The sequence below is a fragment of the Dasypus novemcinctus genome, chromosome 3 (assembly GCF_030445035.2).
Source record: "Dasypus novemcinctus isolate mDasNov1 chromosome 3, mDasNov1.1.hap2, whole genome shotgun sequence".
Taxonomy (NCBI): domain Eukaryota; kingdom Metazoa; phylum Chordata; class Mammalia; order Cingulata; family Dasypodidae; genus Dasypus; species Dasypus novemcinctus.
The window spans coordinates 164,663,105-164,680,742 of NC_080675.1; the positions used below are offsets into that span (position 1 = coordinate 164,663,105).

The 17,638-nt window shown below is 39.6% G+C and overlaps 1 protein-coding gene and 1 pseudogene across 8 annotated transcripts in view; both read right to left on the reverse strand.

Annotated features, from left to right (window-relative positions):
• CHD2 (chromodomain helicase DNA binding protein 2) overlaps positions 1-17,638 on the reverse strand; it is a 157,882-nt gene that overhangs the window by 44,396 nt on the left and 95,848 nt on the right. For all 8 annotated transcript variants that reach the window (XM_058294647.2, XM_058294650.2, XM_058294649.2 and 5 more), the window contains 5 exons: positions 16,998-17,146; positions 15,732-15,828; positions 14,155-14,247; positions 2,230-2,400; positions 1,153-1,328 (listed from right to left, as the gene is read on the reverse strand). In XM_058294647.2, the coding sequence (XP_058150630.1) occupies positions 1,153-1,328; positions 2,230-2,400; positions 14,155-14,247; positions 15,732-15,828; positions 16,998-17,146 (686 nt within the window). The remainder of the gene's footprint in view (positions 1-1,152; positions 1,329-2,229; positions 2,401-14,154; positions 14,248-15,731; positions 15,829-16,997; positions 17,147-17,638) is intronic.
• On the reverse strand, positions 3,461-4,434 carry LOC101424837 (14-3-3 protein theta pseudogene; annotated as a pseudogene).

Consider the following 17,638-nt stretch of genomic DNA (forward strand, 5'->3'; position numbering starts at 1 on the left):
AGTAATAGGTGGAGACTTCAATACCCCACTTTCAATAATGGATAAAACAACTAGGCAGAGTATCAGGAAGGAAACAGAAGACTTGAATACTATTAAACCAACTAGACACTCCACCAAACAACAGCAGAATACACTTTCTTCTCAAAATAATCCTGAAAACAGAAGAAGAAGGCAAAGTATACGTGAAACAAGATTGGTGACAAACTGAAAATTGTTAAGACTGACAAACTGAAAATTGTTAAGCACTGGGGGAGGGGTAACATTCTATTATTTCAATATTTGCATATATTTATATTTTTTCATAATAAATTAAAGAAAGAAGAATAGATGTATTGTACAGGGGGATATAAAGACCTCGAGGTTTCAAATATATGGACCTTAAAAGGACTGTCTGATATAATTATAAAATGGACTGGGCCATAAAGTTAACTATTTTCATACTTTATATTTTTTTTTCAGGCTAAGAAATAACAATAACATGGAACTGCAGAAAATGGTATGGAAATAGCAATTTTAGATCCCTTTGGCAGGGGGGCACGGTGGGCAGAAGGGTGTGAACCAACTAACAAATGTGGATTAAGTACTGATGTAGAAATATGTCTAAAACTGATTAAGTGAAAAAAGCAAGATGCAGAACAATATGTTATATATACTATTATTGAACCAAACCAAGCTACCACCAAACTGTAATCAGCCCTAACTATGCTGGGAAGTGAACTGACATGTGGGTGGTGGTGAGGATAGCCTTATTTGTACCATTTTAGTCTCTTAGAATTATATTCATATTAGTTTTACAGATACAGTTATGTGTATATACATATGTATACATATTCTTGAATAAAAACAAAATAGAAAGTTTCAGCCCAGGTTTATCTCCAATTGTCTCCTTTAATCTAGCTGGACTTTCTTTGTGAAAACATTCTGCATAATCAAAAAAGGGTGAACAAAAGAAGATGAGCAATACACAAGAGAGATCTGAACTGAGAAAAATCTTAAAGAAGGAAGAATCATCCTGGAGATCTGGGTAATGACTCAGCTTCTCTTGCCTTTTTTTGTAGGTGTTAGCCTTTGCCTACCCTGTCATAACTGTCAGGGATCCAATGAGCCCAAGGTTTACAGCATGGCCCTTCCAAACAATCAATCACCACCAACCTTCGGATCTCTGCATCAGTAAATCCCTCCACAAGGTCTTTCCGCACACTTCGGGGACGCCCTCTGCGTTTTGGCTTCTTGTCATCATCAGAATCATCAGTCTCACTCTCAGAGGCAGAGGATCTCTGGGCTTGCCTCTTAGACTCAGTATCAGAGTCACTGTCATTTGTCTGAGCCTGAAAAAGAAAGTCATACTGTAGCAAATGCCAAGTCCAAGAGACCTAGCGACTAAGACCAGCCCATCCTAATTTTTTCATACTCAGAACTTCCCATCACACTGTACAGTCAATTTTCTTTTAACAAATAAAGGGGCAAATGTCGTATAAGAATGAAGATCTGCTTGGGATCCCACATTTTCAGAGACACACTATAATGTAATGATAAGTAAACTGGAATAAATATAATTGGATGCTAGGTTCATGTTTACTTCCTTGGGCAATTTACTTCACTTCTTTGTGGCTTTGTTTTCTCATGTGTAAAAAGAGTATAATAATACTTTAATAAATGTAAAAGCACTTAGAATTATTCCTGGCATATAAGAAGTGCTCAATAAATGGTAGTACTAGCTAACACTAATTTACTATTATCTTAGACAAATCTGAGTATTTCTAACCAACTATGTAATAATACTCGCTCTACCTATTTCAATGTTATACAAAAATCAGATAGTCCATGTGACAGTCCTTTGAAAGCTGTTTGTTCACTGTTTATAGTTTTACTGTAATTTTTCACTAAGTATTTAAAACAAGTACTATGAACACAAAAAGTATGACTCTGAAAGTCAAAAACAGTGCCTATTAGAATCACATTGCTAAGATTACTAATTCTAATGTCAAAGGCAAAAGACATGCTTCTGTCAAATTCAAATCCAGTTCAGTCATTTCACAAAAAGTAAAATGCCTCCAGGTATGCTCATGAGACCTGGGCATTTTCCCATTTTTCTCTGCTAGGTTTCCTACAGAATAACCATCCTAGAACCTTTCAGGGTAGCAATACAAGGACTCTTCCTTGAATATGCAGTATTTCTGTAGGCATCACAGCATAAGTACTTTCATATTATTCATCTCACTCCATCACCTTTTTAGTGGAACTCCGAATTCGAGGCAGCATATAAATTTCTTCCAGCTCCTTCTGCCGCTCTTCCTCCTCTACTTTTTTCCTTTGCTCTTCTGGAATGATTTCATCCCAATCCTTATGAGGACGCTCGTCCAGGTCTTCCTCATCTTCCATTGTTGCAAAGTTGGCAACCTTGAAACAAAAGGACAATCCATTGTCTGATGTACATTTCCCAAATACCTAACCACCATCTGTAAAAGTACCAACTCGTTTAGTCTGATGAAGCAACATAAGTAATAAGACTCCTGTGATATTACCTACAGATAATTTTCTACTAATCTCTGCCTAATCCATCTCCCAATCAACCAGCCAAAACTTCAAGTTCATCAACAATTTTACTAAAAAGTAGGGAAACAATTAAAAATTTAAGTTGTCTTAAGAGTCTACTGTTAAATCATATACATTTTCTAATAAATGATACTCAATGGAAAATTTAGATTAGGTTGGTGCAAAAGTAATTGAGGTTTTACATTGTTGTAATTTCCCATTTGATATTGGAATACATTCTTAAATAAATGTGGTTATGTTATACATCATTTTATGTGCTTTTCTCGCTTTATGTTTTTTTACTAATGACTTATTACTTGCTGTTTATTTTATTTTATTTTATTTTATTTTTTCAGGAGTGCAAGTGAATTTTTATTGGGAAGGGAAGTTGTCAACTTAAACAGCAGCATGTGAAGAGTGAATAAAGAAACTCCCTGTTGCCACAGATATACTTGACTTCCTTAATATATATTATGTAGGAGGCATTTCAATTTGTGACCCCCAGCCCAGAAATGTCAAATGCTTTTCCATTCAATCTAATACTTCTGGATTCCTACTAAAAAGGAATACATTAAGAGCATGGAAAAATTGCTTACTGAAAGGAAATCCCTGAAGAAGAGTAAGGTAGAGAATGTAGAAATTAAGAAATTATGTAGAATACTCTTTAATTGTAATTAACTACATTTTCTTATCTTCACAGTAATACAAAACACAGTCACTTGCAGAACTGGTTCAGATTACTTAAATACCAGATACATTTTAGTCCTCTACATAAGTGTTTGGAAGTTACTTATGTTTATATGAAATGAAGCTATTAATACTTTTCTACAGCAGTACTGCACACCAGGAAGGCCAAGACAAACACAAATCAAGGAATGGAGTTTTCCCAAAGCTGCAGCGTGAAAAGACTAAACAGTTGATTCCATACACATGAATGGGTTTCTTTACTATAGGAAATCCAAGTGGAATAAGGAATGGAGATGTGTAAAAAGGTTTCTTGAGGGGAAAGATGACACCCTGTATGCATTTAGTTTTCTGCCCCTTCTGCTGCATCGCATTCTTCTCCTGCACTGTCTGATGTCCATAATGTTAGGTTGTCTCTAAGCAACTGCATGATGAGGGTGCTGTCTTTGTATTCATCAAAAGCCGTTTTAGCCAGTGTACAGGCAAGCTCTGGGTTATTAAGGATCTCATGTAAAATACAGAAAAGTTAAGAGCCAGCCCCAGGCGGATTGGATGTGTGGGTTGCATCTCTTTCTTGCTTATATCAAATGCCTCTTGGTAAGCTCCTTGGGAATTATCTATCGTTTGTTTTCGATCATCACCACATGCCACTTCAGCAAGGTACCGGAAGTAATCTCCCTTCATTTTCAAATAGAAGACCTTACTCTCTGGATTAGTTGCATTGGCTATTAAATACTTATCCAACAATTCCAGAACCGTGGTGCAGATGGACCTCAGTTCCGACTCCACTTTCTCCCGATAGTCCTTAATCAGCTGCAACTTCTTGTCCGAGCTGTCGGTTTTCTGCTCGATGCTGGAGATGACCCTCCAAGCGGACCTGCGGCCCCCGACCACGTTCTTGTAGGCCACCGAGAGCAGGTTGTGCTCCTCGTTGGAGAGCTCGGCCCCCTGCTCAGTCACGGCCTTCATGCAGGTGGCCATGTCGTCGTAGCGCTCAGCCTGCTCGGCCAGCTTCGCCTTCTGGATCAACTCCGTCTTCTCCATGGCTGGCGCGGGGGACGGCGGTGTGGGGCTCCGGGCAAAGGCCAGGGAGGAGAGAGAGCGGGCGAGGCGCGCGGGGCGGCGAGCAGCGACCCGGCTCAGGAAGAGGCCTCCTCGGCAGCCTTTCCCGTCCTGGCGGCCGCGATGTGAGTCCCTCCACTTCTTGCTGTTTATTTTAGACTATGAAAATGATGTTAGATAAAAAGCAAATTTGAACGATTTTCTTGAGTTCAAAAGGGTCATAAGGCAACAGAGACAACTCACAACATCAACAATGCATTTGGCCAGGAACTGCTTAAGAACATATAGTGCAGCGATGGTTCAAGAAGTTTTGCAAAGGAGACAAGAGCCTTGAAGATAAGGAGCATACTGGCCGGACATTGGAAGTTTGACAACAACAAACTGAGAGCAATCATCGAAGCTGAACCTCTTACAACTACACGAAAAGTTGCCGAAGAACTCAATGTCAACCATTCTACAGTTGTTCAGCATTTGAAGCAAATTGGAAAGGTGAAAAAGCTCGATAAGTGGGTACCTCATGAGCTGACTGAAAATTTTAAAAATCGTTTTTAAGTGTTGTCTTCTCTTATTCTATGCAACAACAAACCATTTCTCGATCAGATTGTGATATGCAATGAAAAGTGGATTTTACATGACAACCGGCAATGACCAGCTCAGTGGTTGGAATGAGAAGAAGCTCCAAAGCACTTACACCAAAAAAAAAGTCAGGGTCACTGTTTGGTGGTCTCCTGCCGATCTGATACAATATAGCTTTCTGAAATCCCGGAGAAACCATTACATCTAAGAAGTGTGCTCAGCAAATCGATGAGATTCACCAAAAACGGCAATGCTTGCAGCCGGCATTTGTCAACAAGAAAGGTCCAAATTCTCCACGACAATGCCTGACCACACATTGCACAACCAACACTTCAAAAGTTGAACGAATTGGGCTATCAGGTTTTGCCTCATCTGCCATATTCACCTGACCTCTTGCCAACCAATTACCACTTCTTCAAGCATCTCAACAACTTTTTATAGGGAAAATGCTTCCACAAACCAGCAGGATGCAGAAAATGTTTTCCAGGAGTTCATCGAATCCCAAAGCATTAATTTTTTTATGCTACAGGAATGAACAAACTTATTTCTCATTGGCAAAAATGTGTTGATTGCAACAGTTCCTATTTTGATTAATAAAGATGTGCTTGAGCGTAGTTATAACGACTTAAAATTCATGGCCTGAATCCACAATTCCTTTTGCACCAAGCTAATAGGTTATAAAAATGCCAAATACCCCATGCTAATCCATGATGAACTTTATGAAAATAAATTATAAATTGCAATTAAAGAGAGCTCATTTGAAACAATGCAAAGCTCAAAATCTTGCTATCTTCTAGCCAAATAGTTGCTGTATTCATTTTACCAAAAGTATTATGTAAAGGTTAAAACTAATACAATAAATTCATATGCTCAAAAAATGCACTATAGTCATAGAAAAGAAAATGAGAACACAAAAGCAAAAAGTCCAAAGAACTGGAATATTCCGTGTTCCATATCAAATATTATTTAACATCTGAATACCTGTACTAAAACAAAATGTTTTCCCGGAAAGAAAACAATCTGCATTTCATAAACCCAGACTATGACTATACAGAAACATTCATCAACCCTGGAAAGCCTATGAGTCAGTGGCGGGCAGGTCCCAGGCCTGGGCTCCACATTCTTTATATTCACTCTCATCTAGCTAGAAGGCTATGAAAGAATTTTGGAGCTGACAGGGAAGTCAAGGCAGAACTTTAAGACTTTTGGTCAAAATTGACTCTTTCACTTTCAATAAGGAAACATGATCTTCATGAGATTTTTTTCAAATTCCAAGATAAATCAGAGTTGTAATTCCTGAGCTTGCAAAGTTACTATTTTTCTGTTTTATAAAATGAAAATTTGAGCAAATCACTCAAATTATGCACTGCTTGTAATTACTTTAGGTCTGATTTTTAAAACAGCCAGGTAAGAATGAACTAAAGTAAATATGTATATATGCTGGTGGTTCACGCAGTTGGGAATTCAAATTTTCCACGAGCAGTGCAGTGATTAAGGGCCAGAATCTGGAGACCAGACCCCCTGTCTGCCTATGATATATAATCACACCTCCACGACTTAGAAGTGACTTTAAGAAATTTACTGTGCCTCAGTTTCCTCATCTGTAAATGAAGATAATAACATCTACTATGTAACAGGTTAGTGTCAAATTAAATAAATTTGACTGTAGTAAATATATGTAAAACACAAAACAATATGCAAGACACAGTAAAAGTTATACAAACATTAGGTATTACAAAAGAAAATGATCCTAAGTTATCTCAAAAAAATGTTTGTTGTGTTTCTGAGTTAAATAATAGAGAGAAGAGAGAGAGGAAGAGAGGGAGAAAAAAATTATCAAGGAAAAATAAAGATGAATCAGTTTAAGAACTCTACAAATAAAGAGCCCCTAAGGTAAGCAGATACCTACCACTGATCAACTATTTGTCCAGGTGGTAAAGCATGAAAAGCCGAAAGTGCTGTAGAAAGACAAGAGTTAGGGAAACAGACTTGGCCCAATGGTTAGGGCGTCCGTCTACCACATGGGAGGTCCGCGGTTCAAACCCCGGGCCTCCTTGACCCGTGTGGAGCTGGCCCATGCGCAGTGCTGATGCGCTCAAGGAGTGCCGCGCCACGCAGGGGTGTCCCCCGCGTAGGGGAGCCCCACGCGCAAGGAGTGCACCCGTTAAGGAGAGCCGACCAGCGCGAAAGAAAGTGCAGCCTGCCCAGGAATGGTGCTGCCCACACTTCCCGTGCCGCTGATGGCAACAGAAGCGGACAAAGAAACAAGACGCAGCAAATAGACAAATAGACACAAGAGAACAGACAACCGGGGGATGGGGGAATTAAATAAATAAATATTTTTTAAAAAAAGACAAGAGTTACCAGTAATTTGCTTACCACTTTTCATTAATCTGCAATATCTAGAAAAAAAATTTAAGATTTATTTTATTTCTCTCCCCTGCCCCCCTGCCCCAGTTGTCTGTTCTCTGTGTCCATTTGCTGCGTGTTCTTTGTCCACCTCTATTGTTGTCAGCAGCTCGGGAATCTGTTTCTTCTTGTTGTATCATCTTGTTTTGTCAGCTCTCTGTGTGTGCGGCGCCATTCCTGGGCAGGCTGAACTTTCTTTCATGCTGGGCGGCTCTCCTTACGGGACACACTCCTTGCGCGTTGGGCTCCCCTAGATGGGGGACAACCCCGCGTGGCACGGCACTCCTTGCACGCATCAGCACTGCACATGGTCAGCTCCACACGGGTCAAGGAGGCCCAGGGTTTGAACCACAGACCTCCCATGTGGTAGACGGACGCCCTAACCACTGGGCCAAGTCCGCTTTCCTAGAAATTTTCTTACATAAATAATCATATAAAATCCTGATAAAGACACCATTGTGAAGATTACTAAGAAGGGAGCAATTGTCATACAAATGGAATCCACCTGAAACATTCGTAATTCATCTTTGTCCTTCTCCATTCCATCTTCTGCATCTTCAAATGTGTTAACTCTGATCCTAGAGCTCTGTGACCCACTCAACACCTTTCTTGTCCTCCAACTTAAGTTTCACACATGGTCATCCTTGGCCCTCATCACACAGTACTTTTCCTTCCAAGCACTGTACCCACTTTTTGCCCAATCCTAATGGTACTTTGACTTTCCTATGCCTCCTCACAAGCCAATCTCCCACCTTGGGAGTGCCAACTGATCCAATTTCTCAGACTTCAAGTATTGCTGGAGAATGTCACTTGATCCTGTTGACTTGATTAGGGCTTCCACTGCAAAGCCCTAATCATCTAAATTTAACTAACTTCCTATCAAATTTCTCAACACAAATCCTGCCACCACCCCAGGCTGTCCTAAACCTTTTATACTTCAGCAAATACCTCAGTTAATTTACTAGTAACTAACATGAGCAATTGGATATAAACATCATTTCTCTCCACCCCCTCTGCTAAAGTATACTTCCTTTTTTCTTTCAAAAGCCTAGCTCCACCTGTACTTTTGATTGTATCCTGCTTTAGTTCACCAGTTACTATGACAAATGCCACACAAAAGGCTGGCTTAAACAACAGGCATTTATTCTCTCTCAGTTTTGAAAGCTAAAAGTCCAAAATCAAAATAATGGCAAGCCTATGCTTTCTTCTGGGGTCAGAGTGTTCTGGTGATGGCAGGTCTCTACTACATGGTGATTTCTCTCTCTTCTCTGGCTTCTTTTAACTTCTGGCTTCTTCTGACTGACTGCAATTTAATTTCCTCTCATTATAAAGCCTACAGTCATACAGATTAAGACCTAACCAGATTCAATATGGCCACACCTTAACTAAAACTTAACAGCTTCAAACTTAACAGCTTCAAAAGGTTCTACTGACAAATAGTAGACCCACAGGAACAGGGATTAAGACATGTATATGTCAAAGGGTTTGATGTTGGATATATGGGAGTCTCCTATATTGTATGTGTAAATTACTTAGATCTAAAACTTTTTTGAAGACAAAATTAAGAATTAGGGGAAAAAAAAAGATGTAGACATTAACAAAGAAATTAAAGAAAGTGCCTTGCCACTGTACATACAGGGCAACACCTATTACAATGATGAAAGGCAAACGTTAAAAACAAAGCCTTATAATATTTTTCATTTTTTTAATACACCAACTTATTTTTACTTTATTTTAGTATTTCTAACTTAGTATGTATTCTATTTCTAAACTTTAAACCCATCACTATATTTCAATTTCCTATTAATTGAATTTGGCATTATATTAGGCTTCATTGTTGAAGAAGTTTTGGGCCACAGTGAGGTTCAATTATGGCAGGGGAGGAACACTGCTGTGGGGTGTTACTGATGGGGGGACACATGGGTGGGAGGGAATTCTCCAGGGCAAGTATATAGGGGACATAAATATGTTCTGATATATGTTGGGTATTTTCATAGTAGTTACAGTTACAAACGTCAACTGAAGGAGTGCTGAATTCCTACCCAGGGGAGCTCTGTTACATTCCCCAATGGAACAGCAAGAATTGAGAGTTCTGATATAGATCCTCATATATACAGCCATATGGTATTTGACAAGGCCACCAAACCCTTTCAACTGGGAGAGAATGGCCTCTCCAAAAAATAGTGCCTGGAGAACTGGATATCCATATGTAAAAGAATGAAAGAGGATTACCAACTCACACCTTATAGAAAAATCAACTCAAGATGTATCAAAGACCTAAATATAACAGCCCAGACCATAAAGACCTTGGAAAGCAAAGTAGGGAAGCATCTACAGGACCTTGTAATAGGAAATGGTTTCATGAACTTCATACCAAAAGCAAGAACAGCAAAAGAACAAATAGATAAATGGGACTTCCTCAAAATTAAAGCCCTCTGCACCTCAAAGGAGTTTGTCAAGAAAGTGAAAAGAGAGCCTACACAATGGGAGAAAAAATTTGGTAATCATATATCTGATAGGAGACTTATATCTTGCACATATAAAGAACTCCTCTATCTCAAAAATAAAAAGACAAACAGCCCACTTAAAAAATGGGAAAAAGATTTGAACAGACTCTTCTCCAAAGATAATATACAAATGGCTAAAAAACACATGAAGAAATGCTCAAAATCCCTAGCTATTAGGGAAATGCAAATCAAAACAACAATGAGATACCATCTTACTCCCATAAGACTGGCAGCTATCAAAAAATCAGAAGACTACAATTTTTGGAAAAGATGTGGAGAAATGGGAACACTCATTTACTGCTGGCTGGAATGCAGAAGGATCCAGCCATTCTGGAGGACAGTTCAGCAGTTTCTCAAAAAACTAGCTATAGATTTGCCATATAACCCAGCAATTTCACTGCAGGGTATATATCCAGAAGATCTGAAAACAAGGACACAAACTGATATATGCACACCAATGTTCAAAGCAGCATTATTCACTATTGCCAAAAGTTGGAATCAACCCAAATGTCCATCAACAGATGAATGGATAAGTAAAATGTGGTATATACATACAATGGAATACTACTCAACTATAAGACCAAATACAGTACAAACACATGTGAAAACATGGATGAATCTTGAGAACCTTATGTTGAGTGAAGCAACCCAGGCATTGAAGGACAAATACTACATGACCTCTCTGTGAAATAAGTAAATCAAGCTGTCTCAGAGAGCTAGAGACTGGATGATAAACTTAAAGGTAGTTGGGGGGTAGAGGAAGGTTGTGAGCTGACAGCTACTTGGGTGAAATCTATGATAAACTGGAGGTAAGTATTTGTACAGGGAAGGGATAAAAAGGGGGCATAGGGATAACCTTGGGTGGGGCTGCATGGGCTTTAGGGGGCTAGGGATGGGAGGATGGGTCAGATTGCCCAAGAAATTGGGGAGAAGGTGAGGAAAACATTTGATCATGGGAGACTGTCACGTATGTGGTTGAAATTGTGGTGCAGAGAAAAATCTTTAGAGAATGTAATATGGACAGTTGCCTGTTTGGGATGCTTAAGGTGGGGGCATCTGACAAAAGTCAAGTTTCTGGGGAATGTGTGAATGCTTATTTTGTCACAGGGGATTATATGATTGGGTAGAGAATCATACAATGAGAGTGAAGGTATACCCACATCCTGGGGAGGACTGATGTTCTCAAACAGAGGGAATTGTATTTGTTAAGAGAATTGGTGGCTCCAAATGGGTTAGGGCAGTCAAGTATGTCAAGCCCTCAACATTTTTGCAAGTATCTCTGAATATGGTCCCTCAAGTAATGAAGATTGATTGTCATGATGGGCCCTGAGGGGAGGGGGAAAGAGGTGTTGAATAAATGGAATCAGGGTAACTGTGGTGCAATGAAAAGTGTTCCATGATGTTCCATGATGGATATATGTCATGTTAAATTACACCAAAAATGTATGAAAGTCTATAGGCTAAAATGTAAACCATAATGTAAAACATAAGATAACTAAAAATTTAGAAAATTGTATAGACTAAAATATAAACCATAATGTAAACCCAAATGGAACTATGTTTGAAAGCTATCACTTCAATATCTGTACATTAGCTGCAGCAAATATAATATGAACATGTGAAAAGATCACTGTTGGGGAAGGGACAAAGGATTTGATGTTTGATATGTGGGAGTACCACATATAGTATATGTGAATTATCATGACCTAAAACTTATGTCAAGAAAAAATTATCAGGAAAAAAAAAAGAAAGAAAGGAGGTAGACACTGAGGAAGAAATGGAGGAAACTGCCTTGCCACTGTACATATAGGGCAACACCTGTAGCAGTGACGAAAGGCAAAATGTTAAAAACAAAGCTTTTTCATTTTTTCACTTTTTTTTGTCTTTATTTTTTTAATGTTACATTCAAAAAATGAGGGCCCCATATACCCCCACCCCCCTTTTCACTTTTTTCTGATGCCCCAATTTATTTTTCCTTTATTTAATTTTTCTAAATTTCTACGTATTCTATATCTAACCTTTAAACCCATCACTATATTCCATTTTTCTATTAATGGAATCTGGCAATATACTGGGCTCCCTTTTTGAAGTTTTGGACTACAGAGAGGTTCAACTATGGTGGGGGAGGAGCACTTGTGTGGGGTGTCGGTGGTGGGGGGCACAAGGTTGGGAGGGAGTTCTCCAGGGCATGTATACAGGATACATAGAAAGGTTTGGATATTTTCATAGTGGTTTCAGTTGGAAACAACAGATGAGAGAATGCTGAGCTCCTGACCGGGGGAGTTCTATCACATTCCCCAATGGAACAACAACAATCCCCCAAAGTGCAATGGCAAAGACCAATAAAGATGGATGGTCCAACAATGAGCCCTTGATACTGATGGCTCTGATTATGAGCCTGTGTACCTGAAACATGAACTAGGCCTACAGCTGTGGAGTGCCTAAGAGTTAGCTCCTGAGAGCATCCATGTTGCTCAAATGTGGCCACTCTCTAAGCCAAACTCAGCATGTAGATGCATTGACTTCCCCCCAGCATGGGACATGACTCCTGGGGATGAGCCTCCTTGGCACCGAGGGATTACTACCAAGCACCAGCTGATGATATAACTACAAAAAGACCATGAACTAAGAGGTCAACTCAGACTGGCAGAATATCTCAGCCTACATGTAATATCAGGTATTCAAAGCTGCCTTTTGACTTTGGATAAAAGGGGGAAATGGAAAGGACAAGTGAGTTTATACGGATAAGAGCCTCCAAAAAAGAGTCGGGAGGTCACCAGAGGCCTCAGCATGGTACCAGAGACAGTCAAGGTAGATGGAAATCCAGGTGCTGGTTCTCCTGAGGGCTGCAGCGATCCACAGGTTCTATGGTCAAGGCAGATGGCTCTGGAGTTCAGGGCCATGTCAATTGACCCTACTTCGGGGTTTGTGTTCCTAAGTGTGATGGAGTTGGACTCAGATATACTCTTTCTACACATGCCTCTTCTGTTATTTTTACCAGACCTGTGGTTGGCATTTGGGTTGGTGTATACTCAGGAGCCCTGAATCTCTGAACTGTCCATGTGACGGCCAGGTCCTGGGCCTCAGCAGACTTGGGGCTCCTACCCTCTGGTTTCTTGGACTTACCCTGGCCAGCTGATAGGGAGGTGAAGAGGGTCAACCACCACACCAGGGAGCCAAGAGTGCCTACAGTTGCAAGCAGGAGAAGTGCATGCATCATCCGTGTGGAATCTAAACCCCCTTTTGATGTAGAGGGGGACTGGACATAGCCATCCCAGGTCCACAAGATGGAGAAATAGAGTATGGATTAGAGTGGACTTACTGGTGCTCTGTGGGGGAACTATTGTGATTAGTAAGGGAAGAAATTGTAGCAGTGATATGGAGAGGGTAGCCACGGTGGCGGCTGATGGTCAGGAGAGGGAAGAAGAGATATGGTGTGGGGGCATTTTCAAGATCTGAAGTTTTCCTAGGTGGTGGTGCAGGGATGGATACTGGACATTGTGTGTTCTGGCATGGCCCACTGGGTGGACTACAATGTGGACCACTGTCCATGTGCTGCAGCGGTTCTCCAGAATGTATTCGTCAGGAGCAGGGGATGTGCCACAATGATGGAAGAGTTTGTTGATGTGGGAGCGGTGGTGTGGGTGGGGTGGGGGGTATAGGGGACCTCATATTTTTTTAATGTAACATTTAAAAGAAAATAAAGAAGAAAAAATGTAAAATAAAAAAATAAAAATAAAGCAAAAATTTTTTAAAAAATGACTGGTTTTGTTCTTAGGAACTATATATGGAAATGTTAAGTTTTAGACAAGTATCACATATGCAACTTACTCTCAAAAATTCAGCAAATGGCCCATGCATCGAGGGCAAGATAAGGGGTGGCTCCGCAGGGTTTTAATGCCCGTCCTTTGCCAATGCTGAATTCTGCATAATTTCTATGTTGTCCCTGAGTGTTAGAACTATAGTTTATTCACTTTTTTCCTGTGTCTGTGCCAAGAAACCCAGGCTCTGGGCCTGCCCTGTTACCTCTTCCTTTGTACCCTTAACCAGGGGGCCTTGTGTCAATCTGTGTGCTTGTGGTGGGAACACCTTTTATCTGAGCTTACAGATACCAGTAAGGAGGTTCTTTAAAAAAAAAAAAAAAGTTTTAATGGATAGAGTGACAGAATGATAAAACATTTAGGTAAAAGTTGGTAAATCTGGGTGTCTGTGTGACAGTATGCTGGAAATCTATGCATTATTTTTGTGTTATTTTTGCAACTTTCCTATTAGAAATTATTTCAAAATAAAAAGTAAAAATAAAAGATAGTGCTCATAGAGATTAGTTATTATTGGTTAATATTTCAGAGCCAAGGGCCCTCTCCCACAAAAATTTACATACCTTAAACTGTGAAAGAAGCTCATCTGTTGCACTTGTTGACACTTCATTCTCTCTGGTTTCAGCCAAGCGCAAAATTTCATCTATATCCATTTCCTGTCAAATCAAAAGCAACAAAAATATGGTGAAAATGCAGTAATTGATCAGCACTCACTGAAAATGTCCAGTACAAATACACCAACTCTTCTGTTAGTCCATTTACTTTTTTCCTTTTCTTTTTTTCACTATAACGTCAAGATTTTATTATCATAATAAAAGACAAGGCTTAGCCCTTTCTCTTCTTGCTTTCTCTCAGTTCAAAGTGTTTGCATCTCTTAGTAGCCAACATTCTCTTGGATCTGCAGTTAGGCTCAATGCATTCAAGCCTTAGCTTGAATCTTCTTTGTAAGTTTTAGCCTTCTTCTGAAAAATTGGTTTAGTCTGCCCACTGAGCCACTCTGCTTCCTGGCATAATGCTGCTGCCTTCCCTGGGCATATAAAGAATCCTTGCCCTTCTTGTACTGTGTTACTTTTTGCAACTGGTGCTTGCTGCACTTCATACAGAAAGTCTGGCAAGTTTAAGGAAGGTTCACTGTGTCTGCATGAGCGCTATCAGCATGGAAAAGTTCTATTTACTTATTTATTTATTTTTAAGGTATCCAGGCTGGGGACTGAACCCAGGACCTTAGATGTGGGAAGCCAGTGCTCAACCACTGAGCCATATCGGCTCCCCTGAGTTTTTTTTTTCCCCTTCGTTTGCTTGTTTGTTTTTATGTTTTTAGGAGGTCCCAGGAATCAACCCTAGGACCTTCCGTGCAAGAGGCAGGCACTCAACCTCTTGAGCCACATCCACTCTGGCCATTTACTTTTTTTTCCCCCCTCTCCCCGCCCCCCCCACCCGTTGTCTGTTCTCTGTGTCCATTTGCTGTGTGTTCTTTGTGTCCGCTTCTGTTGTTGTAAGTGGCACAGGAATCTGTGTTTCTTTTTGTTGCATCACCTTGCTGCATCAGCTCTCCATGTGTGCGGTGCCATTCCTGGGCAGGCTGCACTTTGTTTTCACACTGGGCGGCTTCCTTATGTGGCGCACTCCTTGCATGTGGGGCTTCCCTACGCGGGGGGTGGGGGGTGGCAACCCTGCACTACCTTGCATGCATCAGCACTGTGCATGGGCCAGCCCCACACGGGTCAAGGAGGCCTGGGGTTTGAACCACAGACCTCCCACATGGTAGACAGACACCCTATCCACTGGGCCAAGTCCACTTCCATGTCCATTTACTTTTATAGTCTCAGCTCTATTTCCTTTATATCAACTATTTCTTATAAAAATGATAGGGTAGAATTTCAAAAAAATAAAACTGAAATTAAAAAAGGCCAAAGACAGAATCCTTACACTTTTCTTATTCTTTCCTATTTAATAAAAGCTTTGCACACCATAAACAAGAAAAAAATTAAAAAGAAAGAAAAAAAAAACAAAACAACTAGGTCCTTCAAGTCATTACTTTCTTCATTAAAGCCTCTAACAGACTCAGAATCTGCTGTCAGGAAAAATTTAGACTTTTTTACAGATGATACTTAGCAAAACCCACCTCATTATTAATTACCTGAGGCTCTGACTCCTCCCCTTCAAGTTCTTTGAAGAGATCCTCTGCTCCAAATTTCAAAATAGCTGTCAGTTCTTCTTTATTAAAAGGATTTGAGCTGGAGAAATAAAATGTAGTTCCAAACTTAGGAATGTCAAATCACATCTAAGGAGTTCTACTTCCAAGTATCTATGTCCTTTTGGATCAAATTACTGATGAAAATACAAGTGGTTCCCCAAGAAAAATTATGTCCCAAATACTTTCTTCTTTTCATCCATATGATGAGTCTATGGTGGCAAACCTTGTCATTTCAAAAGACAAGGTCAAAATCAATTATTTTCCTGTTAGCTGATCTATTACATGATTTCTAGGAAAGAAGATCAACCAACATGAGAGCTGAGAGTTGTAACCACTATTCACTTTATCCATGGACTCAGAAAGGTATCATCCATTAAGAATTTTCAACTTCCTCACCTCTGATCCAAACAAAAGAACCAAGTTTTTCTCATCTAAGTTCTTCTTGAATAGAAAGTTATCTGAAAATATTCTGTTCAGGGAAGGCTAATTTGAATTCACCTTTAACAGGCTATAGAACTGCCATAGTAGTAGACATGCAACACCTATCAAAATTTAAATTCTGTAAAAGAAATTAATTTTTCTTCTTTCTAAAGCCAACTGAAAAGTTTACTACTTTCCATCTTTACCCTTTTGTTTCCTTAGTTGAGGAACCTGAGGGAAAGGCATGGTTCACTCATGTCTACACAATTATCTGACATCCTAAACTCTGTTCACATCCAAGTTTCAATTAGAAACTTGTGAATCACCTATGTTACTTAAGTTTTGGGAACAGTCAACACATGGTTCATTCTATTCTAGGCACATATCTGTCTTCCTAAACACTGTCCAAATGAAACGTCTATCACAAAGCTGTGAATCTCCACACAAACATTCTTACAAATAGTAAGAAAATGTTGCCAACTCATCAGGTAGATTCTCATTGCTGCAGAGTCAAAGGCAACACTATGCCAGGATGAAAGTTGAGCAGGGAGCAGCTGTGTCATATGAAGGAGGGAGAGCATGTAAGCAGACGGCTAATGAGCAGAAAATGAGAAAATAACGAAAATAAAATGAAAATGCCATCTTCCTGTGGTTACAATCTGGCCTTTTTCAGATAATTAATAAACTGTTGTAAAGAATCCAACTGGAAAACATGAATTATATTAAATACTGATGGTAAAACCAATTTGATCCCAGATACCTCCCTCCCCCCATCTTTCTGGTACTTACTTGGACCTTCCAGAATTGTTTTCCAGAACCGTCCGACCAGTGGTATCCATGCGCTGGATCACCAGATGGTCCAATACCATCTTCTTTTTGGCCCGTTCTATGATCTCCTCCTCCACAGTCCCCTTTGTAACCAAACGGTAAATATTTACCTACAGGAAAGAAAATGTTATGCTTATGCCTGACTAAAAAATTTAAAAAGTTACCCGTCTTAACCTAAGACGGGGGAGAAAAGGTTGATTTTCTACTGCTAATAACTATAAACCATCATCCAGGCAGGCAGTTTAAGCAGATTAATATATTTTTCTATCCACAGCAGGTTACCTTCTTAAATAAAATTGCCTTTAAAGGACTATAATTAAAGCCTTGTTCTAATGATAAAAATTTTACTAAAGAATAATCAGTTTCAGTGATGGAAAAGTTTCACCAAAAATGATTCTTTGGTTGAATAAGAAACTTAGGAGTTAAGAAACACTAGAGCAGACTTTGAGATTCATATTATGAGGGAAAAAAAACAAACGTGTAGTTTTCTAACATACCTCAGAGCTAATACTGTCAAGCAGAGTTAAAATATAACATCCTAAACAATGCTAGAATATTTAACAGTTTCTCCATATTAAAACAGAGAAAAAGTTCAGTTATAA